The sequence below is a fragment of the Lemur catta genome, chromosome 2, assembly GCF_020740605.2.
Source record: "Lemur catta isolate mLemCat1 chromosome 2, mLemCat1.pri, whole genome shotgun sequence".
Classification (NCBI taxonomy): domain Eukaryota; kingdom Metazoa; phylum Chordata; class Mammalia; order Primates; family Lemuridae; genus Lemur; species Lemur catta.
Genome location: NC_059129.1, coordinates 14,949,830 through 14,968,088, shown reverse-complemented (window position 1 = coordinate 14,968,088; position 18,259 = coordinate 14,949,830). Strand labels below are relative to the sequence as shown.

At 48.6% G+C, this 18,259-nt stretch overlaps 1 protein-coding gene across 2 annotated transcripts in view; it reads right to left on the bottom strand.

Moving 5' to 3' along the window:
• The window catches only part of SCNN1B (sodium channel epithelial 1 subunit beta), a 50,608-nt gene that overhangs the window by 14,354 nt on the left and 17,995 nt on the right, over nt 1-18,259 (bottom strand). For both annotated transcript variants that reach the window (XM_045542783.1, XM_045542784.1), the window contains exons 2-4: nt 6,139-6,457; nt 2,963-3,218; nt 1,245-1,435 (exon numbers count right to left, since the gene is read on the bottom strand). In XM_045542783.1, the coding sequence (XP_045398739.1) occupies nt 1,245-1,435; nt 2,963-3,218; nt 6,139-6,449 (758 nt within the window). In that variant the 5' untranslated portion in view covers nt 6,450-6,457. The remainder of the gene's footprint in view (nt 1-1,244; nt 1,436-2,962; nt 3,219-6,138; nt 6,458-18,259) is intronic.

The window sequence follows — 18,259 nt, the reverse complement described above, 5'->3', positions numbered from 1 at the left end:
CCACCTGTCGGGACCACTTTTCTCATTTGCACGATGGGCCCTATGTGTTGCTCTGCCCTGCTTGGGGCTGGGGGGCCTTGAATTATTTGACATTATGTGCAAAATTCTTGCCTGTGTGTGCCTGTGCATTTTGGGGGACAGAAGGTCTGTGGCTTTCAGCAGATTCTCCATGGAGGTTCTTGCAGGTTTCTGAGTTGAGAGAGCTGGCCTGAAGCCACAGTCCCTGGGAGGACGAGCCCGGAAGCCTGTCGCACGCCCCGGCAGTGAGACTCAGCATAAAGCCCCTTTCTCCAGAGGCCTGAAGTGTGAGAATTTGGAGCCCGAGACCATGAGCACACCAGCAAATATCAGCAACAGGACCGGCTGAAGCCTGGGGCCGGGCCAAGGCGGGTGTGGCGCCCTGCGCACCTGGAGGTGCGGCCATGAGGCCGGGGAGGGGCCCTGGGGCCTCAGAAGTTCTCATGCCTGAGCTGTGTCCCTGTCCCCATCCCACGTGCTCCCGCCAGCTGAGCCAGCTGAGCCAGCAGAGCCCGCAGCCCTCCAGAGGTGCCACCAGAGACAGGACTACGCTTGGCACTTAGGCCCAGGGTTTGTTTTGTTAGGAGCTGGGTTGACAATGACCTCACTCTGCCAGTCTCTCAACGTTCAGGGCTACGAGGGAAAAGAATATTTGCAGCAATCCCTTCCATAGCCTTGTTCCATGCACTGCACGAGCCTGCTCATTCACCGCTCACAGTGACTCCACCAGGAAGGTAAGGTTGTTGTCCTTGTTTCAGAGACAAGAAAACTGAGGGTGGTAGATGCTGGGTTGCCTGCCCAGGTGTCCCCAGCCCCGGCTGCCAGCTGTGAGGCCAACAGCCCCGGAACTCAGCAGACCCCGCACCTTCCTCCTGGGGGCCTGCAGCCGTGACCAACAGCGGGGCGTGCACAAAAGCGGCCCCCTCCTTCAAGGGGGACAACTCCTGCGACAGGGCCAAGGCTGAGTGAGACCACATCCTTGCTTAGTCATCCCCTCCTTCCTTATCCCGCTTTCCTTGCAGACTTTTCCTACAGTAGTTCCTTCCATGCACCCTGAGTCCTTCAGAGCATCCCTGCCTCTAACCCTAAACCCAACCTAACACACAAGGGCAGAGAAAACTGTGGTGTAGACGGACGGTGAGTGGCTGAGTGGGATTAGGACCCTAACTACAGCACCTGCCATCTCTCGGAGCAGGGCCGCGGCCGTGGGCGCAGGCGACTCTCACCGGTAGTTGCAGGGCTCCGCCCCGAACAGGCAGGACAGGATCACCTGCTCCGCGGGGTAGCCCATCTGCACCAGCTCCTGGGATGGCACCTGTGCGAAGATGTTGGTGGCCTGCAGGACGTACCACTCCGTCACGGCCTGGGTGGCGCTGGTGAAGTTTTGGAAGGTGCACTCGGTCCCGTTGAGCCTGCACTGTGGAGGCCAAGAGGGGTTCCCATGGGCGGGGGGAGCTGGCAGAGCCCCTGCCACTGCCCAGGGCAAGGGCAGTGCAGCCATGTGCCAGCCCTCTTCCCGCCGCACCTGGTGGTGGGGAATGTGTCCACACCCACGCTCACGCATGCTCAGGGACCGCCACCTCACACGCAGCTGCGTGTTGGTCACAGGGACCCCATGCACAGCCACCAGCCTCGCACGCACTTGTACTGTTACGTATGAGCAAAAACACACACACAGTCATGTGGCATGCACGGACAGACACCCACTCTCTGACCGCCACAGGGTGACAAACTGCACACACATGTCCATTCTAGCCCCCCGACCCCGTATACCTGGATTCACACAAGTGGCCTCCACACTTACACTTGCGTGCCCCCCCCCACACGCACACATGCGCACGGCTAACCCGAGAGAGGTGCAGCCAGCAGCGATGAGCTGGTGGCCGGGTAACCACACCAGAAAGTCCTAGAGCTGGCGCTAGACCCAGGAGCCTCATGCCACGGGCTGGTCGGGGTGGAGAAGTCGGGGTGTGGTAGGGGGTGCAGCAGTCGTGACCCCATGAACGAGCAGGGGATGCGGTGGCCCCAGCCTGGGTCCCCACCCAAGGCTGATCATGAGAATCTGCCCACTCAGATTCTGCAGCAGCGGGGCCTGGGGGTCTGCACTGTGGCTGAGCTCCCGAGGGGGTCCTGAGACACAGACGGGGGACCTTCCTCCCACGTGTAGGCTCTAAGAACTGGCGGCGTCCCAGCCTCCCAGGGCAGGGCAGCTACTTCTTGGCATCTGACTGTAATGCACAGCTGTGGGTTTCCACTGCCCAGTGTCTATGTCTCTGTCCTTTGATGACAAGACTCGATTCCTACTTCAGGGAGCCACCCTTTCCCCTCACTCAGGCCATGTGGTCTGACAGAGGCTCACAGCGCCCCCAGCTCCAGGGCACGTGACCCAGGACTGGCCAATCACGAGAGCCCATCCTCTAGCCCACAGGGATCAGTTCAGGGGTGAGCATGTGACCTGGTGAGTCAGTCCCGGGACTTTCACTGGGACTATCGGGCAAGAGGAGCTCTTTTTCTGGGGAGATTGCTGAGCTAGGGGGATATAAGCCTGGCACTGACAGGGCCCTCCATGTGGAAAGAGCCTGCCAGAGAGTGAAGTCAACCGAGAGAAAAGTTGAACCAATATGGAGAGTCCTGATGACAGCATTTGAACACCTGGATCCAGCCATACCTGATTGCAACATACCCCTGAACTTCTTGGTTATGTGAGCCAATGAACTCCCCCCACGTCTTGGTTAAGCTAGTTTGAGCTGGATCACTTGCATCCAAAAGAATCTTGACTAACATACCAGCTATTTCTATTTTTTTAAAAGCTCTACAAACAAACAAAACAGGCACTGGCTTCCAGCCTGCCTTCCCCCCAGCAAGACTCAAATTATTAATACTAACTGGGTAGGGCCTCACTGGGGAGGGCCCATTGCTTGACATGTACTCAGGGACCACTTACTAGTCTCATGGCCATTTTGCACCCCGGGTCATTACAGACGATTGCTGAGTCATTGTGGTTATCTGCAAAGAGGTCGAGGACCACTGGGTCGTGGGGGTTCCGCTCATCGATGAGGAAGAGGGGTGTGTAGTTCCAGATGGTGAAGTTCAGGGCCCTGGTGGCATTGGCATGGCCGGACTCAGGAGCCAGGATCCTCTCCAGGACAGCTTCCATCAGCTCATCCAGGTCCTTCAGCAAATGCTTGACTTTGGAATACCTGGGCGGGGAGAGAGCCAGGCAGGTGGGCAAGGGACAGCTACAAGGCAGAGTGACTGGCATCTGAGGTCCTCTCACTCCAGGGTGGCTTCCACCACATATGAGATGAATGGCCTTTAAGCACCTACCTCTCCACCCACCCACCCGTGTATCCATGTGTCCTCCCACTGCCCATTCACTCATTCATTCACAAGTATTTCATGAGCACCTACTATGTGCCAGGCACTGGGCAAGGCACAGATGATATAGTAGCAAACAAGACAGACCCAGGCTCTTTCCTGACGAAATTCACATTCTATCCAGGAAGAATCATAATACCTATGGTTATTGATCACTTACCATGTGCCAGGTGCTTGGTGCTTCCTACATCTTATTTTATTTTCTTGTTGCCACAATTCTATTCTCACACCTACATATAGATCAGGAAACTGAGGCTCTGGGAACTGCTGTGATTTCCCAAGCTCACCCCACCAATAATGGGCAGGGCTGAGATTAGAACCTGGGTTTGGTGGGCTGGAGGGGGCATTCTGTTTGTGCACGGGGTTCTGATATCTCCCTCCCACAAGGGAGCGATTTTGGGGACAGGAGGCAATTTCAGGAGGTAGATGGTACACTCCAGCCACTTCATATCCAATTTACCCCAGACCCTGCCTCAGAGCATGGTCACCAGGCCATAGGTACCAGTTCTGGCTGGAGGACTTCCTGCAAGAGGAGGCATTAAACCCTGGACGGGGGCCAAGGTCCTGGTACAAAGGTGTACAGCAGCCAGAGCTAACATCAGTTTCAGACATTGACACAATCTGTCCCCTGACCAATAAACAAGCCACCTGTGTGCACATAGGAAGAGGAGGATCCACAAGGGTGGCATTCTAGGTGTCCACAGCTGCTGTCGAGCTTGGTGGCTCACTCTGTGGGCTCCGGACTCTGGCATGCCACTTATTAATAGTATCATGGGCAACTCAACCTCTCTGAAGCTCTGTTCTGTCATCTACAAGACAGAGAAATAAAAATATGCACCTCAGAGAGTTGTTGGGAAGATTCAACGAGGTGATGCTTTCAAAGCACGTGGAACAGTGCCTGGACAGAGTGTGCTGTCCCTATTATTATTAAGAGGTCCCTTGAGTAGCTCCAAGGACCCATCCAAGCAGGAAGAGCCCTATTACCGGAAAGAAGGGACTTTCTGATAACTGGAAATGTAAATCGTGAGGTGTGAATTCCCTTCCGGAACTTCCTTTTGGACAAGAATGTTCTCTGTGACTTAGCCACCCTGGCCCTTCTGTCAATTTCTTGAATGTACCAAGCTCTGTCTCATCCCAGGGCCTTTGCACTTGCTGTGTCTCCCACTCGGGGCACTCTCTTCATTCCACCTGGATAACTTCTACTCATCCCTTGGGGCATTTTTCCCTGACTGACCCCTGTCTCTCCTCAACCCTGCCTGGGTTGGGTCTGCTCGTATGTCCCCTCCTTTGATGCCTTGCCATCAAATGCGGGAGGGACAACGTGGCAGAATGGCTAAAAAGCGGCAGCTCTAAAGTTGGATCAGTCCTGGGTTCAAGTTCCGAAGTTGTCCACTGTGTGTCTCTGGGCAAGTTCACTTACCTCTCTGAACCCCATTTCCTCGCCTATAAATTGGTGCTGGCACAGTAGTCCCCACCCTTAGGGTGGCTGTGTGGATTAGAATGACATCAATTACCCAAAGAACACTGAACACAATGCCTGGCATATCATAAGCATTTGATGTATGGTTTTTATATTTTTTATCATCATAATTATAATGAATTCAATATTTGTGGAAAAAATGTTAATGCCCTGTTTTCTCCAGTAGGCTGTGAAGAGGGCAGGGACTCTGTTTTGTTCACTATCTGGTGCCTAGAACGGTGCCTGGCACACAGTACATGCTCAATAAACATGTTTGGTATATATAGATAGGCACTAGTGTGCCTGAAGATAGGACTACCCTGATGTTCTCTCTCTTTTTGTCTTTCTTTCTTTTTTTTTTTTTTTAGAAACAGGGTCTCACTGTGTTGTCCAGGCTGGAGTACAGTGGCTCAATTATAGCTCACTGCAGCCTCAAATTTCTGCACTCAAGTGATCCTCCCACTTTAGCCTCCTGAGTAGCTGGGACTACAGGCATGTGCCACCACGCTGGGCTAATTTTCAAAATTTTTTTTTGTAGAGATGAGGGTCTTGCTGTGTTGCCCAGGCTGGCCTTGAACCCCAGGACTTAAAACAATCCTCCTGCCTCAACCTCCCAAAGTGCTAGGATTACAGGTGTGAGCCATTGTGTCTAGCTCTGAGGTTCTCTCTAAGCCTAGGAAGCTTAGGAATTATGAATCTTACATGCTGCTAAAGGATGAAGGCAACAAGGGAAAGAAAGAGAGGAGGAGAAAGAGAAAGAGAGAAGGAAGGAAGGATGAAAAGAAAGGAGGAAGAAAGAAAAAAGAAGGAAAGAAAAAAATACAGAAAGAAGGGAAGAAAGAGGAGAGAAAGAAAAAGAAAAGGGAAGGAAGGAAAGGAAAATTGGAAGGAAGGAAAAGAGAGAAAAAGAAAAAGCAAGGCCGGGCGTGGTGGCTCACGCCTGTAATCCTAGCACTCTGGGAGGCTGAGGCGGGAGGATCGCTCGAGGTCAGGAGTTCGAGATCAGCCTGAGCAAGAGTGAGACCCTGTCTCTACTAAAAATAGAAACAAATTATCTGGCCAACTAAAATATATATAGAAAAAATTAGCTGGGCGTGGTGGCTCATGCCTGTAGTCCCAGTTACTCGGGAGGCTGAGGCAGGAGGATCGCTTGAGCCCAGGAGTTTGAGGTTGCTGTGAGCTAGGCTGACGCCACGGCACTCACTCTAGCCCGGGCAACACAGTGAGACTGTCTCAAAAAAAAAAAAAGAAAAAGCAGTCTGTACGCTCCAGGGACTACCTACTTGAAGGGGCTGGCGTTGCAGATGGTGACCGCGGGGAAGTCCATGGCCTTGAAGCCCACGGAGAGGGACACGCTGACCTCCCAGCTCAGGTAGGTGTTGATGAAGATGCCCCACTGCCAGCAGACGAGGGCGGCAAAGAGCAGTGTGATCAGGAACCACATGGCCTTCTTCTTGGGCCCCTCGCAGATGATGCGCTTGGGGCCGTGGGTGTTGGTGTTGTCGCAGTACCACACCAGCAGCTCCTTGTAGGTGTAGCCGGGGCCCTTCTGCAGCCGGTGCAGGCACTTCACCAGGTACTTCTTCACATGCATCGTGGCACCTGCAGAGAGACACGAGGAAGTCACATCAGATGGGACAGCAGCTTTTGCCTCTGAGGATGTCCCCGGTTGTGGCCAGAGACCAGACAGCATATCTCAGCCCTCTCTCCCTCTTTTCCTTTTTCCTTCTTTCCTTCCTTCTTGCTGTCTGTCATCTATCCATCCATCCCTCCATCCGTCCCACCAACCAAAGAGCACTTATCGAGCGCCTGCTGTATGCCAGGCGCTGAACTGGTCCCTCTGGACTCGAGGATGAACAAAATGGACAAGGTTTCTTGCCTCCTGGGAATTCACATCCTAGCGGACAAGTTACTTAAACTCTCAACCCCCCAGGCTCCCCATGTGTAAACGTGGTACTGCAGGTCCTCGAATAATGTCATTTTGTTCAATTGTGATGTTGTTTCATTGTAATGTTGATGGGGGCGGGGAATCAATTCGGCACTGCACTGAATGTCCAAATGTATAATAATGTCAGACCTTCATATCCAGACAGAGATTTTAAACTTGACCAAGCACGTTCATGCCTGACCTAATTTTCTAGCACAGTAACATCCCTCACCTTCCTTGCCCAGAAAGGATCCTGACCCAGGCATTAAGCACTTTCCCCTCCAAATCCGCCGCATCTGTTCTTCGATGGAAATTAAGCTCCATGTGCCTGTTGTAAGAGGATGTCCTCAGACTAACCCAACCCTCAACTTTCCCCAGATGGCTCACTCCCTGCTGTGAAATAATAAAGTAATAATAATTAGTATAATAACTACAGGGACAACATCAAAGTACTAAGTGTTTGCCATGATCCAGGCACGTGGGAAGAACCAGGGCTTCATTTGCCTTGTACGGTCTAGCACCTCAACACCAAACAGGTGAGCAACACATTAGGTTCTAATAAGTAATTATGGAGGAAATAAACAAAGGATCTCTATAACGTCTACCTTTTCTTATTCTCATTTAATCATTCTGATTGAGTCAAGGAGAAAGTCTCGGCTTGGTACTAACAGGTCCTTAACATCCCTGTAACGCTGGCTAATCTCGAAGTTTAACAATGAAGCCTCAGGCTCAGAACCTTGTCAGGCAACAGTATCTAGTATTCTGTTTTCGCTGGGCTTATTGTCAAGAGGGATCTACTTATGGCAAGAGATACTGTCTTTTGCTTTGTGTTCATACATATGCTTAAGTTCAGAGAAAGGGAAATCGATTTAAGAAAATATTAAGTAAACAACAGTGTTACATGTAGAAGTTGTTATAGTAGTAGGCAAATAACAGAAGTTCGTGGAGTCCTGGCTGAGCTCCTAACTAGTTGGGTCCCTTGGGTCATCAGCCAAATAAAAATCAATAAATGCTGTCAACAGCTTTATGTTGTTCCGGTCAGATTTCACCTCCAAGGTGATAGATCATCTGTGTTTGGAATGGATACGAGGCCTGCGTGGAAGCATTTGAATCAGTTTAGGGCTTAAACCAACCCAAACAAAGTGGAGATTGAGCCCACGTGTGCACACAGGAAGAGTAGTCACCGACTGTCACGCTCCAGAGAGTCACAGATTGCTATTTATGCCTCGGCCCTGAATGCCTGGGAAACATTCCTAGCAGCAAGGGCAAAAACAGTAAATGCTGTGTACAACTGTTTCGATTTTCCTATGGGAGAAAAACATCTCACTTTCCAGGATAATTTTTTCCTGAGATCTGACTCACACAGCCCAGAGTCCTTGTGGAAAGATATTCGAGAGCCCAGCGTGTGCCTCTACTTATTATTTTCACAAAAGACACATAAAAGCTATCCATGTTTAGTAGCCAATTCTTGCATCCCCCTTCTGAATGAGAGATTGCAAATGTCTGACCCATCAACTGTGTCGGGTTTTCAAAAGTCTTTTTTTGTTGTTAGCAAAGTATTGTTTTTTGTTTTTTATAATTCTGTTTTTTAAATAACAGCTTCAATGAGATATAATTCACATATCATATAATTCATCCACTTAAAGTATAGGATTCAGTGGATTTCAGTATAATCACATTGTTCAACCATCACCACAATCAATTCTAAAACATTTTTATCTCCTCCAAAGGAAATCCCATACCCATTAGCTGTTATTCTTTCTTCTTCTCTCAACCCTTCTCCTTCTCCCGAAACCATTAATCTATTTTTTGTCTCTATAGATTTGCCTATTTTGGACATTTCATATAAATGGAATCATATTTAATACAGTATGTGTTTTTTCTAACTGGCTTCTTTCACGTAGCATGTTTTTAAGGCTCATCCATGTTGTAGCATGTATTAATACTTCATTTATTTTTATTGCCAAATAATATTCCATAATATGGACCTTTTATTTATGGATATTATGAACATTTTATTTATCCATCCATCAGTTTATGGACATTTGGATTGTTTTTACTTTTTGGCTCTTATGATAATACTGCTATGAATAATTATGTACAAGTGTTTGTGAAAAAATATGTTTTCATATTTCTATATATATTCTATCTATCCTAAATAGATATCTAGGAGTGGAGATACTGAGGCATATGGTAATTCTATGTTTAACCCTTTGAAGAACTGCCAGACTGTTTTGTAAAATGGCTGCACTAGGCCAGGTGTGGCAGCTCACACCAGTAACCTTAGCACTTTGGGAGGCTGAGGTGGGAGGATCGCTTGAGGCCAGGAGTTCGAGATCAGCCTGGGCAATACAGTGAGACACTGTCTCTACAAAAAATAAATTAGTCAGGCATGGTGGCACATGCCTATAGTCCCAGCTACTTGGGAGGCTGAGCCAAGAGGAAGATGGCTTGAGCCCAGGAGTTCAAGGTTGCAATAAGCTATGATGATGCCATTGCATTCTAGCCTGGGCAACAGAGAGGGACCCTTTCTCCCAAAAAAAAAAAAAAAAAGCTGCATGATTTTTACAATTTCACCCAGTGTATGAGGATTTCAATTTCTCTACATCCTCTCCAACATTTATCTGTTTTTTAAAAAAACTATTAATATGATAGTTATCCTAGTATCCTAGTGGGTATGAAATGGTATCTTATTCTGGTTTTTTTTTTTTTGAGACAGAGTCTCACTGTGTTATCTGGGATCAACCTCAAATGCCTGGGCTCAAGCAATCCAACTGCCTCAGCCTCCCGAGTAGCTGGGACTACAGGCACGCGCCACCACGCCTGGCTGATGTTTCTATTTTTGGTAGAGACAGGGTCTCACTTTTGCTCAGGCTGATCTCGAACTCCTGACCTTAAGCAATCCTCCCACCTCGGCCTCCCAGAGTGCTAGGATTACAGGCGTGAGCCACCGCGCCTGGACATTCATTTTCTTTGTTAGCTACTTTGGCTTACGTGGGCTCCTGACTTTGTGACCCCTGTAAATTGTAGGCCAGATGCTTTCATTAAAACCCCCTATACTTATTTTTGCAGCAAAACCTCAATTATCCAAGATTATCAGAGAACATGGGCTCTGGGTAGCTGGATTTTTATAGTTAATTGAAGGTTAACCTGAAAATGGATTTGACTCTGGTTATTGAAAAAGCTTTCATGTTTCTGCCTCTGCTGGGGCAGCCGTAGAACATGACTGACTCTTTGTTCTCAGGCACCTAGCCAGGTGTAAGAGCCACAGGTGGGACGTACTGTACCAGGCTAGGGAAGGTGAAGGAGAGTTTTAGGGGGGCAGTCAGGATCTCTCCAAGGGCCAGGATATACCTTGGACATATTTCCATTTATAAATTCAAATATTATATGCATTCCCAGCACCCAGATTTTGGTCTCTAAATACCATTCATGATTAAAAGAACCAGAGCTCTTAGGAAAATAGCTGATACCAGCTTTGGCACAGGAAATGTATAAGGCAAGCCCAGGCTATCTTATCATGCCAGAAACAAGGGAAGGTATCAAAGACTACCGGGGTCAGTCAAAAGGACTCCTTGGAAGGGTTATCATTGGCAAAGACGGGACACTTTGAGCATCTTGGCAAAAACCTGCAATGAATTGAAACATACTAAATGCATTAAAAAAAAACCCATGAGTTCACAATGATACTTAAAAAGAGAAGTAAATAAATCATTAATGTTATTAATAAATAAATGCCCTTAATAAATGGGCCCCATTACCTGGTTTTGGGATACTAGCAGCTAGCACATTTAGTAAACTCCTTAATTAACCTGCAAGAGTCTGCAAATTACAGCTCAAAATCCCGTTCAAGGTCTGTTTTTGTACTACCCTTGGGCTAAAAGTGGTTTTTACATTTTTCAAAGATTGTTAAAAAAAAAAAAAGAAGACATGATCAAGATGCATGGGGCCTGCAAAACCTAACATTTTAATTATGTGGCTCTTTACAGAAAAAGTTTGCTGACCCCTGGTTTACTGTGTTCTATATGTTTGCATTAAATAAAAAGAAGTGTTTAAAATGGATTTTTCTTATAACTATTTGTTGGCTTGATTTTGTTATTGCCCCCCAAATATTTGCTAATCCAATGTTTTCCCAAAGAGCAATCATTTGTAAATACCTTCACAATTTTTGCAAAGCCCTGTAGCACTTGTATCATTATTTACTTAATACATTAATATAACATCACATCAGCTCACTCTTTTTTTGCCAAGTTAAATTCAGCCTCATCCTAAGCACTATTATAAATAATAAGCAATATTATACCTGTGAAATAACAGGTTTGACGTGCTAAGCCATTTTCCCCCCTAATTACATTAAAGTGATTTCTTAACTATTTGAAAAAGTGTTCCTCTGTGGAGCACTCAGAAAAAATCACCTTGCTGGCTAGGCACAGTGGCTCATGCCTGTAATTCTAGCACTTTCAGAGGCCAAGGCAGGAGGATTGCTTGAGGCCAGGAGTTCGAGACCAACCTCGGCAATAGCCAGACCCCGTCTCTACAAAAAGTAGGGAAAAAATTAGCTGGGTGTGGCGGCACAGGCTTGGAGTCCCAGCTACTTGGGAGGCTGAGGCAGAAGGATCACTAGAGCCCAGGAGTTTGAGGTTGCAGTGAGCGATGATGAGGCTACTGCACTCTAGCCCAGGCAACAGAGCAAGACGCTGTTTCAAAAACAAAACAAAAAAAAAATTATCTTCCTTACCGCCCTTTAGGAAATTTCCTATTAATTGTCTTTTCTGAAATACACGCTGGTCCAAGGACATACGATCTTTTCCTCCTCTATCATCATGCCACGCTTTTAAGTAAGTTGGCAGCGTAGGCATAATGATGTCTATTTCACAGAGAAGGTAACTAGAATGCAGGGGACTTACCCACGGTCATGGTGAGTCAAAGGCAGGTCTGGAAATAGAAACCAGGTCACTTGGCTTCCAGCCACCTCTCACCAACTTGCTTGAATGGGACACCTGATCTCTTGCACCTGTTCTGGTGGGCGTGGGGAAATCTGAAGTGTAGCAATGGGGCTGGCCACCTCCTACGTGTGCACACGTGCACCTCCTTCAGCCAAGGCTCTGGTTCACCGACATCTAGGGGTCCTCCCTTAAAGCCAAACTCAGTGTGATTGATGCAGTCACGGGAAAAGCTGGCTTCCTCCACAGTCCTCTGGCAGGAGAGACACAATGGTCTTATTTGAGCTGATCAGAGATAGAGAAGGTTATCAAGGTGTATAGTCAAGCGAGAGAAAAGAAAGCAGAGCAGTATATAAAGCTTGCATGCATTTGTGTAAAAAAAAAAAGAAATACAGAAGTGTAGAGATATTCACTTGTGTCTGTTTAGTCTATCTCGGAGGAATTATACGAGAAAGTGGTGATATGAGTTGCTTTTAAGAGGGGAGCTGAGTGGCTGCGGGGACAGAGAGAGAAGGAGACTTTAAAAAAAAGTTAGTTACTCCTTCTGCACCTTTTGAATTTTGAACCATATCAATGTTTAAACTATTTATTTATTCAGTCCGCAAATATTTATCAAACATTCACTGTGTGCTCCACACTGTTCTAGCTGACCAGCATCCATCAGTGAACAAAACAGTAAAGAAATAAATCCCAGGAAAAAAAATATTAAAAAGAGCAATTAAATTTTAAAATTTATGTCCAGTAACTGGCCTCTGAATAAAATCGACTGGAAGAACTAAGAAAAGAAAGAATTAAAAGAATTTTTGAATTTACGATGATCAAAATTTGGTTAGAAACATCTGTATGGCAGTCATTAGATTTGCAAAGATTAAAATGTTTCGTAACACTAAGGATTGGCCGAGCTTTGGGGAGAAGAACATCTTTATGTGCTGATGGGGTTTAGGTTGGTGCAATCGTTTGGAGAGCAATTTGGCAATCTCTCTTACGTTCAAAATGTGCCAGCCCAAGATCCCACAGTTCCACTTCTTGTGTGCACGTGTGCATGCATGCATGGGTGCATGTGCGTGTGTGTGCACAGTTTGAGGGTGTTAATTGAAACACTGTGATGCACTCAAGACAGGAATCAGCTTGATCTCCCAGAGTGAAAAGGTGGCTGAGGGTGAATGGGGAAGAAACAGCTGCACCACAAGGGCCGTGGCAGCAAAGCAAGGCAGGGTAGCTGCTGCAGGTACAGGCGGACGGACACAGTCCTGACAGGTGTGCAGGTGAGCCGAGGTGTTGACGCTCAGGGCCTCTGGGCGGCTGCAGCACCTCCGCCCCCACGGCGTCAGCCTCACCCACCCTCTCTCTTTTCCACAGGGCGTGATCCAGATGTGCTCACTCTCTGTCCACCATGACGCAACCAAGGCTGGAAGGCACTGGTTCAGAAGCACTTTAACGTCCATTCCAGCCCTGAAATGCTAAGAATTTACAGCAATGTCATGCTGATGTCACCTAAGATCTCTGTGGAGGGTCACGGCCAGGCCACTCTCCTCTCTGGTATTGTAGAGGTGGGGGCCACACTCCCGTGCCATGTGGAGATGTCTTTTGGGGTCACTGCCCCACATGTTGGGGTGGTGTTTGGGGGATGTTGCCTTGCACCCTGTGGGGGCACGTCGGTGGCTGTCACACCTTTTCACTCCATGGTGGGCACACGGAGTCACACTTCCATTTTCCGAGGCGGGGAGCACCCTCAAAGGATAGTGAGTTATTCTCAGCCACAACCCAGACAAGCATGCCTCATGGTGTTAAGGACCCGGAGGTGACTGACATTCCCATCCCAGGGCAGACGGTGTAGGATTTGACAGTCAGACCCCACTTAGGGTCTGGTTCTGCCATCTCCTTAAGGAACGGGCTCAATTCATGACAAAAATAGGTTGGCCTCTCTGAGTCTTAATTTTCTCATCTGCAAAATGGGCATAATGCTACCTGTGCCTTCTAGGTTGTGGTCGGTGATATACTACGTGGGGAGCATTTTGCACAGTGCCTGTCACGTAGTCCATCTTGATAAATGGTAGCTATTATTATTTTTTGAAAAATTATTCTTGTTATTAACATTTTATGGAAAGAGCAGAATTATTCAGAATGACCCTGGATGTTAGCCCTGAGACTAACATTCACGGGAACATGGCCAGCCGGAGAAGGGGCCCCCAGGCTTCACTTCCTGTGGGAGTGAGTCCTTCCCCCAAGGCTGGTAACCGGCTGCCCCCGATGACTCCTGCCAACAGCGCACCTAACCCGGCCTGCGCAGCTCCAGCAGCTGTGCGTGCAGCCTGTGTGCTCCCCGCTGACCAGGCCCCTTTGTACGCCTGTCCCATGTGCGGGAAGACCACGAGGCTGGAGGTCACCATCATGGGAGGGGCCCTGGCCCGGCCATTGCCTGTCTGTGGGATTGCAGGGACATCAAAAGCACGTCTGCGTTGCTGACCTTGGCCTTGTGTGTTCCCTACAAAGTCCTGTCCTTCACTCACACCTCTTGGTGGTGTAAATTCACCCCCCCCCACTTTGCACGGCCAATGTCGGCCCTACAGGCGTGCACCTGGTGAGGCGGAACCCATACCTGGAACACACACGCTCTTCCTCCTCTGCTGGCTCTAAGCTATGTTGGTGGTAGGGTCAAGGCGGGAGGATCGCTTAAGGTCAGGAGTTCGAGATCAGCCTGAGCAAAAGTGAGACCCCCCCCCCCATCTCTACCAAAAATAGAAAAATCAGCCAGGCGTGGTGACGCATGCCTGTAGTCCCAGCTGCTCAGGAGGCTGAGGCAGGAGGATCGCTTGAGCCCAGGAGTTTGAGGTTTGTGTCCCACCCTCTCCCCTGCACAAATTCGTATGTTAAAATCATAACTGTCAAGGTGATGTTGTCAGGAGCTGAGGCCTTTGGGAGGTGATTAGGTCCCAAGGGCAGAGGCTTCACGGGTGGGATTAATGCCCTTATAAAAGTGGGCAGAAAAAGCTCCTTCGTCCTTCCACCAGGTGAGGACACAGCAAGAAGGTGCTATCTGTGACCCAGAAAGTGGGCCCTCCCCAGACACCAAATCTGCCAGTACCTCGATCTTGGACTTCCCCAGCTCCAGAACTGCATGAAATAAATGTCTGTTGTTTATAAGCCTCCCAGTTTATGGTATTTTGGTGTGGCAGGCTGCGGACAGTGGTGTGTGTTTCCTATAAAACGCCAGTTTCAATAAGCTGGGGGACCTCACCCTGTGTACTCTCCTCCCTGTACCTCTTTAAAACCCAGGACAACCTGCAGATGACTCAGGTGTCAACACTTTCTCTTTGGCCCCCAAGTAAAATGAAACCATTTTTCCTGCAAAGGCCAATTATGACATGAACTTTGTAATGTGCGGTGTTGGGGGAAAAAGGAGGCTTGTGAGGTCAAAGTGACACAGGTGCTGAACGTGACTCAGGAGGGCTGAGAAGGAAGGTAGTGATCCTGACAGAAGCCAGCACGAGGGTTGGGCCACGTGCCACCCCCACGGGGCAGAGACCTGCTGCTATCTGCACCCCAACCCTGCCCTCCTGCCAGCTCAGTGCAGCCCTGCTGTGCCCGTCCGGCTGGTCCTGGAACGAAAGACGAGTAATGGTGAGTATCAGATAAGAGCTCAGAGGAAAGCCGCTGGGAGGTGGTAAAGAACACTGCCCACTTGGCCGGGCGCGGTGGCTCACACCTGTAATCCGAGCACTCTGGGAGGCCCAGGCGGGAGGATCACTTAAGGTCAGGAGTTCGAGATCAGCCTGAGCAAAAGTGAGACCCCCCCCCCATCTCTACCAAAAATAGAAAAATCAGCCGGGCGTGGTGGTGCGTGCCTGTAGTCCCAGCTGCTCGGGAGGCTGAGGCAGGAGGATCGCTTGAGCCCAGGAGTTTGAGGTTGCAGTGAGCTACGATGATGCCACTGCACTCTACCGGAAAAAGAACACTGGCCACACCTCGTGGAGCATGTACCAGGGTCCTTGGAAAACCCTGTCTGGTCTCCCGGTGCGGGGCCGTAACTCAGGTTAGCGCCTTTTCCCGCAGCAGCTCCGTGGAAGCTTTGACTGCCCATTTCTCAGAGCTCAGCACACCGTGTGCCCCTGCCCCGCGGGTCCCGCAGGGGAAGCAGGGCGCAGGAGCCCAAACAGGGGTCCTGTGGGAAACACACTTCAGCATCCCCTGCAGCCTCCTGCCTGTTCGGTCGAAGGCCCGCACCTCTCGCAGCCTGGTACCATCGACCCCACACGATGGCTCAACGCTCTTGGTAATAACATGGGCAGAGCCTCTGGCCTCAAGAGCAGCTGCTAGCACCTGCTTTTCTCTCTAACCGTCAAGGGCACAAGGCGACTGTTCAGGCTGGACCCATCCAGGTAGGTAGATGGGGACAGGAGCCGAAGTCCAGCCCATGCTCCACTTGACTAGTCGTGGGCCCCCAGGGGTTGCGGCCACACAGAGGGGTAACTTTTCCTAACTCCCTTAAAGGTGCCACGTGGGTGGCAGGGGCGGTCCTGCCAAACTTCAGCTTCTGCCTGGAGCTGCAGTCAATAATGTTTGTCTGAGCTGGGCCGTATTTTCAAAAGAAGAAAGTTTCCCATCGCTTGGGGAGTGTGGGGGTGAATTTCCCCCAATATGGAAAAAGATGCAATAAAGATACAGTTCACAGGACGGGCTTGCTGGTGATTCTTCCCCTCACGGAGGAGTGGGTCAGGGATGGGGCGCTGGAGCCAGGCTTTGAGTGTGAATCCAGGTTTGCTGTGCAACCTTGGGCACACTGCGTGCTGTCTCTGTGCCTCTGTTTCCTCATCTGCATAACGGGACCATATTAAACCTACCTCTGCGGATAGTTAGAACAATGCCTAGTTCACAGCATGGTGTGTGTATCGGCTCTTATAAGCTTTTATTCTTTCAAGGGCCTATGCAGGTGAAAAAAAATTGTCTCCCAAAGATAAAAAGAGAACTGCAGGCCGGGCGCGGTGGCTCATGCCTGTAATCCTAGCACTCTGGGAGGCCAAGGCCAGTGGATCGCTCATGGTCAGCAGTTCGAGACCAGCCTGAGCAAGAGCGAGACCCCATTTCTACTAAAAATAGAAAGAAATTATATGGACAGCTAAAAATATATATAGAAAAATTAGCCAGGCGTGGTGGCACATACCTGTAGTCTCAGCTACTCAGGAGGCTGAGGCAGGAGGATTGCTTGAGCCCAGGAGTTTGAGGTTGCTGTGAGCGAGGCTGACGCCCTGGCACTCACTCTGGCCTGGGCAACAAAGCGAGACTTTGTCTCAAAAAAAAAAAAAGGAGAACTGCAGCATTTCAAGTGAACAGAATAGTTAACTAAACGTCTGCAACGTCATGCTGACTGCACAAACGTAACTCTTGGGTGGTGATATGTAAATGCTTTTTAGTGTGCGATGAGGGTGAATTTTAATATGTTTGATGGGGTGTGAGGTGTGGCCTCCAGGTGCAAATGTCAGGGCCCTTGTCAAGGAATTGCATGGTGTGACCCGTGTGGCCTGTCACTTGGTTGGTACCAAGATGTACCATGAGGGTAGGGGTGGTGGAATTTAAAAGCAATGCAATTATAACTTTTTCCTGACTTACAAAACAGGTATAGTCTTTCATAAACTTTTCATCCCAGTACCAGATTTGGACCAGAGATTTGATTCTAAATTTTTGAAAAAATTTTTTAAAAACTGCACTACCTTCTATTGTAGTTTTCCCAACATATACAAAAATAACTCTGCATATATTCATTGTCCACGGTTGCTCCATCTAGCTCTACTCCCATTCTTCCTACTTTTCTTTCTCTTTTTCTTCCTCCTTTCTCTCTTCTTCTCTCCCTTCTTTAAAGCAAACTTCTTGTTAAATAATCTCCATGTTATTTCACCCCTAGATCCTTCCATATGTAGTTCTAAAAAAGAACATTTTCTTTCATAATTACAACAGCACAACAGCACCTAACAGTGTGAAATATAATGGAAACTCATTTTTTCAATAGTGGAAATAACAAAGGTCACCAAAGAAAATGACCACAATTATGAGGAACCTCGGTTTGCACTTGCCTTAAACTTTGGGACCTCCTGAGGGTGCCACAGACTCAGGAACGCCCATTCTGATGACAATGCAGCACTCGCTTCCTGTGTCACTTTCACCAGCTCCAGCCAAAGGCTTAGAGTCAAAAGCCCGGAACCATTATTTTTGTAAAGACTCACACATACATAAACAGGATGCCCAACGATAGCTGGGAGACCACTTGCACTTTTTCTTAGGCCAACGTAATAGTCGAAAGTCTAAAGAAAATCTCAAATACACTGATCCACTTAAGTATCTCGCTTTAAAAATGAACGCTCAAGTTATAGCATGGGTGGCAAAACCACCGCCCACAATTCGGAGGGATTTACCAAAATGTTGCAGGACAGGACTTCCATGTTCAAAATTGACCAGACCAGCTTCCAGAGTTTGGGAACTCAGATGATGAGTCTGTGCTAACTGCGTGGTTCTAGTACCTTCTGGGTTCTTGAGTCCAGC